This window comes from Tyto alba, unplaced genomic scaffold (assembly GCF_018691265.1).
Source record: "Tyto alba isolate M040663 unplaced genomic scaffold, T.alba_DEE_v4.0 Super-Scaffold_37, whole genome shotgun sequence".
In the NCBI taxonomy this organism is placed as follows: Eukaryota; Metazoa; Chordata; class Aves; order Strigiformes; family Tytonidae; genus Tyto; species Tyto alba.
In genome coordinates, this window is record NW_024881312.1 from 1 (window position 1) to 5192 (window position 5192).

General features: G+C 52.7%; 1 protein-coding gene and 1 non-coding gene across 2 annotated transcripts; both read right to left on the reverse strand.

Moving 5' to 3' along the window:
* Nucleotides 1-1869: 1869 nt before the first annotated feature.
* Nucleotides 1870-4442, reverse strand: LOC116960169. Its single transcript, XM_042801636.1, has 6 exons — nucleotides 4419-4442; nucleotides 4153-4243; nucleotides 3802-3914; nucleotides 3207-3386; nucleotides 2779-2901; nucleotides 1870-2098 (listed from the first exon to the last, which is right to left on the reverse strand). Exons 1-6 carry the CDS (start codon nucleotides 4440-4442, stop codon nucleotides 1931-1933), a joined length of 699 nt encoding a protein of 232 aa, XP_042657570.1. The 3' UTR covers nucleotides 1870-1930.
* LOC116960174 lies at nucleotides 3036-3120 on the reverse strand. The gene has a single exon (XR_004406242.1). It is a non-coding gene; the product is annotated as a small nucleolar RNA SNORD45 (small nucleolar RNA).
* Nucleotides 4443-5192: the final 750 nt, after the last annotated feature.

The following is a 5192-nucleotide window of genomic DNA, read 5'->3' on the forward strand; positions in this document are numbered from 1 at the left end:
AGAAGGATGAAAGAAAAGGAATAAAGACCCATCTAGAGATGGTAACAGCTGTAGAGCATTTACACCTGGTTTGTCCCACATTCCTTCTTCATCTGACACCACTATTTTAGCAAGAACTTCACACAGTTTCCCCCTCCCTCCTCCTGAGTTTAAATACCAAAAGATCCCCCCAAAAGACCTCATAATGCTTGTTAGTATCTAGACGTTTATCTGAAATATAAAACCTGTACTGGGTTTGTGTGGCAAGGACTTGGTCGCATGGGGGCTGCTTCTGTGAGATGCCAGGAGCTTCCCCCATGTCTGCCACTGCCCTGAATTTCAAGTCCTACATCGACATTTCCATCTGCAGTCAGACTCCTGAAGCTGGCGCGAGACTTTCTCCGCTTCTCAGACAGAAATCCCAATGTATGGCAAGAAAAGTAGAAAGAAAAGGAACATCCCTTCCCCCCCCCTCCTCCTTCCTTTCTCACGGTTACAAGTTGTAAGTGTGACTTTACCAACCAGGGTGTCTCAACTTAACTGCAAAGCAGCATGTCTGGAATAAAGCACACACCTCTGGACTTAAGCACATTCTTAGAAAAGGGAATAATAAATAAAAAAAAAAGCATCTATTCTGTTGACAGGCATATCTACAGCTACACAATTTTGTGTTCTTTAATTATCGATTATTCTTTTGCAAATTCTCATACACTACACCTTGCAAAGCCTATTGCTGGTATGGGTAGCTATACTTCAGTACTGAAGACCAAGTACTGAGATAACATCAGGACCTTTCCATGTAAAGATTTGCATGGGGAAAAAGTTACAGAAAAAAAAAAAAATAGCCTTTAATAAAGGAACCGTGACTGAAGACTGAGAACAGAAGGTTAATTACTTCATTGTGTGCTCAGAAATCTCATGAATATATTTAGCAAATTCGAGGTAGACGATAGCAATGTGTTCTGCACCACAACGTGTCTGAACATACACATTGGGCAACTGATTTCTTTCACACTGCATTGAAAAAACCTGTGATTTTGTTTGCTTAAGAAACTGTGATGACCCTCTACAAATACAGTATCCTTAAAAGATCTGATGTAAAAAAAAAAATAATGTATGAATATTTTCAAGTATTTCATTTGTATACATACTTACTCTCTTTTAACCCATAAATCTTATACAGACATCCTTAAAAAGCACAGCTGACTTTGGAAATGAAGTTAATTCGACCCCCTCTCCAGAGAAAAATTCCAATATTAATAAGGATTTCAGCCTACCATGATCTACACTGTCACGCAGTACCACCCACATAGTAATATACGGGGTGTCTCCGTTTATAATAGACCAGAGACTCTGAAGAGTAGTTTTTCTTTATGCCTATGCAATGTGGAAAAAAATATGGCAAAATCCTAGGTAATGTATGTGATCCACCTGACAAAAATAAGTGCCACTTGCAAAGAAAATGTGGAATTAAAAAAAGAAAAAAAATTTTTTCTAAGCTTGTTTAATTTCACTGATAAAGAACACACGACCAGCGCTGTCATTCCCTTGCACACAAAGTGTACTGTAACTTTTTTTTTTAAGCTGTAAAAAAAAAAAAAAAAAAATTGATTCCAGGCTTTAAACAGAGAATTCATCAGGCAACTGGACAGTTCAGTTGTTTGACTTTATCTAAAAGCCTTTAGAGAAAGAAAGGCTTAAAAAAAAAAATGTTAGGGAGGCATTGGAGCGTTTAAATACACATTCTCTCTTTGAAATTGTCTACAAGCAAAAATTTATAGCAAAACGTATTGTGTGCAGGTGCACCTTACGCACCACTAACATGAACAGGTTGGGTAAAAATAATCTGCAGTGACGTCAAGAAGCTTGAAAATTCTTTTTTTTTTTTTAAATAGTATTTTTACAGAGATCCTCTAAGTGCTCTCGTGAGAAACGCAGCACGGCAGGTGTTTTAGGAACCACAGTTCCGCAGGAAAAAAAGCCAGCGATTCACTGCGGAACGCCACAGCGCAAAGGCAAAGGAAAAATGTGCATCCCGAGTAAGACCTTCTAAAGCAACTTCACCTGCTCCACGTGGCTTCCACCCCACTGGAGACGTCAAGCTGCAAACCTCCCAGCACTGAAAGACAAAAGCGGGGTGGGGGGGGGCTGCTTCGTGCCTGGCTCCCTTTCAGGGGAGACTCCTCTCCTGGCGCGGGACCCGACAAAAATTAAGAAAGCGGTGAGGAACGACGCTCCGAGGGAAAACCTGCCAGCAAGGGCTGCTTCAAAGGGCAAGACGGCGACCGCGGTGCCGCTTCCCACGCAACGAGGGAAAAGCAAGCTGAGCGCAGAAAAACTCAACCCCCCCCCCCCCGAACGGGATCAGTCGACACAAACGGCGCCGGGAGGGGAACAGGAAGGTCCGAGCAGGGAACGCAACCGTTTTCGGAGCCGGCACGGCCTTGAGCCCGCAAAGCCCTGCGACCTCAGGGGAACACAAGAGCGCCGATCCTCAGCCCCAGCCGGCTTTAGGGTTTCACTCCTAACGCGCGTCACCGGGAAGAACAGGCTGTGAGCAATTAGGAATCGAGGGCCAACTCTGAGAAAGAGGCGAAACTCGGCGATACGCAGGGGCGGCCTTGAAAAACGCCAGCACCTTTTGCCTCCCGGCCCCGGGGCTGTTCGCCGGAACCTGACCATCGCCGGCCACCAGCCAGGCTCTGGCGGAAAGGCAAAACGGAGCGTCCGACCCCGGCAGGGAAGAGATCAGCGCTGCCTTTTCTCCTGAGAAAGCCCGTCCGAACGCCCGACGCTTACCTCTGACCCGAGGAAGACGTGCCCACCAGCCTTCCGGCACTCTGGACGCGCGGGCGGGCCTTCCAGCGGACGCACCTCCCAGGAGCGGCCAGCGTCAAGCCGAGGACTCGGCCTCCCTAAGGCCTAAAAGGGAGCAAACTCAACCTGGGCCCCCTTCCCCCCCCCCTCACGCCTGCCTTCGAGCCCGGGACAGCGACTGGAATCCTCGGGGTTGGGAAGAGCTTCGAGGACGCAGCCGCAAGGGAACGGGCGCTTCCCGGGCCTCAGAGTAATTCTAGAGCCAGAGTGGTGAGAGACATCAACTCCAGATCAGATAATACATGCCAACACTCATCACTGACCCGAGGGGGCAGCCTCCTCCTGCCCCAGCCAAGGCTTCCCAAGCCAACCCCCCCCCCCCCCAGCCTTCCGAGAAGAAAAGGCGCTACCTTCTGTATCCGTGGCGCTGTTCTTTGGGGTCCCGGAGGCGGCACCAGCGCTACGCCGCGCGAGCCCCCAAGCCGCTCTTCGGGAGCGCCGGAGCCTTTTGGGCGCTCTTCTTCGCCGGCGGCCGCACCAGAAAAAAACCAAAAAAAAAAAAAGACCCAAGAGGTGGCGAGACGTTTCACCTGCGGGGAAGGAATGCGACGGGAGACGGCGCGTCCTCCTGAGCCCGAGGCGGCCGCTTGCGGCGTCTCTCCGGCCCAGCGAGCGCAGGCCGCCGCCGAGCCCCGAGCCAGCCCAGTGCCCTGCCAAGGGAGCCCCGCCGAAAATACAGCTGCAGCCCCCGCCCTGGGGCAGGGAAAGCAGCAGCCACGACTTTGCTTCCCAGCTCTCCAGGGCGGGTCTACGCCTCGAGCGTCTTCAGAGGAGCCGTGCCGACAGCCAGCCCAGAGCCAGAGAACTAACAAAGCAGCTCCCAGGGGGGGACTGCAGGGCGAGAGAGCGGGGGCTGGCGAGCTCCCACCCAGCCCTTAACTCTCCCCGCGGGAGCCAGGCTTCTTGCTCTGGGGAAAAGCTCTGCTGAAAGAGGTCCGTCCTTACCCAGCCACCTCTCCTGGTCCCAAGCCAAGCTGGAGAGGCCGCCAACGTAGCAGGCCACCGGCTTTTCCCATCACGTCCTCGCGGGGCAGGGGGAGAACCTCCAGGCACTTCTCCTGGAGGGCGGGAGAGAAAGATTACTTTTTCAGAACAACAGTACACACAGGCGAATCACCACGGGCACCACATGCTAAAAAAACCCCCAGGCTTTACAGTCAACAACCACCACAAACGACTACAAATTCCGCCCCCCCCCCCCCCGCTTCCTCCTCCAGGAGAACCAACAAGCGCACGTGACGAAGCAAGGGGGCTCTGTGTTTGCAGCACGTAAAAGAAAAAAAAAAAAAAACCTCCTTTTTTTCAGCTGCTCTCTCCTCGGGTACCTAGCCGAACCAAGGTGCCCGTCGCAAACAGCGAGGGCGCGTTCCGCGTCGTCTCTGGGACTCTAGGGGAGGAGAACTGCAGGCCGCTGGGGATTTGTGCTACAGCCTCCAAAGGCCACCTTCGCTCCTACGGCGGGTTTCCCTGGGCAGACCGAAACGACCACCTGGCGAGCACGAAGAATAAGTTGTCTTTTTTTCTCCTTCCCACAGCAGCCAGGCGCCCCCCTTCCAGCCTACGCGGGTCGAGGCCGCGCCGACCATTCCGGTCCTGAGCCGCTGCTGCAGCCGGTCTGTCCGAGCGCTGGCAGGCACGAGGGCCCGAAGTTTCCCTTTTCACCAGCACAACAGTCTCTTTTTTTTTTTTTTTTTTTTCGGGCGAGGAGACACTGCAAGATCGGTGGGGCCTGGCCCAGAGCAGCGAGACGCGACTCCGTCCTCCGCAAACCCTCCCGTTTCCTGACAGGGAGGCAGGAGCTCCGGGGCCAAGGGTTCGCCCGAGGAAACTGCCCTTTCCCTCAAGCGCCTCGCTCCGCTTTCGGGATCGAAAAAAAGGCCCCGAAAAATTTGCCTCCGGCAAGCCTGCCCCTGCTCTACAGGGTCAGCGGTTTCATTGCCACCAGCAACACCGAGACACCCTAGAAGGACCTGGGGGGGGGGGGGAAAACGCGGTAAAATCCACAGAGGGGCTGAGGTGTTAACACTCAGGTCTCGAACAAAGAAAAAGGAAAAGCCGGGATTCGGACTTTGCTTCATCGCAAAGACTGTCTGGAAAAATCTCCTGAAGGAAAACGCAGCTCCCTGCACTTCTCACCTACTGTTACCTCAAACCACGCACAATTCCCCACAGGAACGCGAAGACCGCACCAGGGGAACCCTCCCATGGCTTCCCAGCTCTCCCGGCACCAGCGGAAGCCGTTTGAGCCGACTGGGTCCCACGCCAGCATGAGCTACCACGGCAGGGACCCGATTCGAGAGGGGGAGCTTCGGGCTGGGAGAGGGAAACAAACCTGC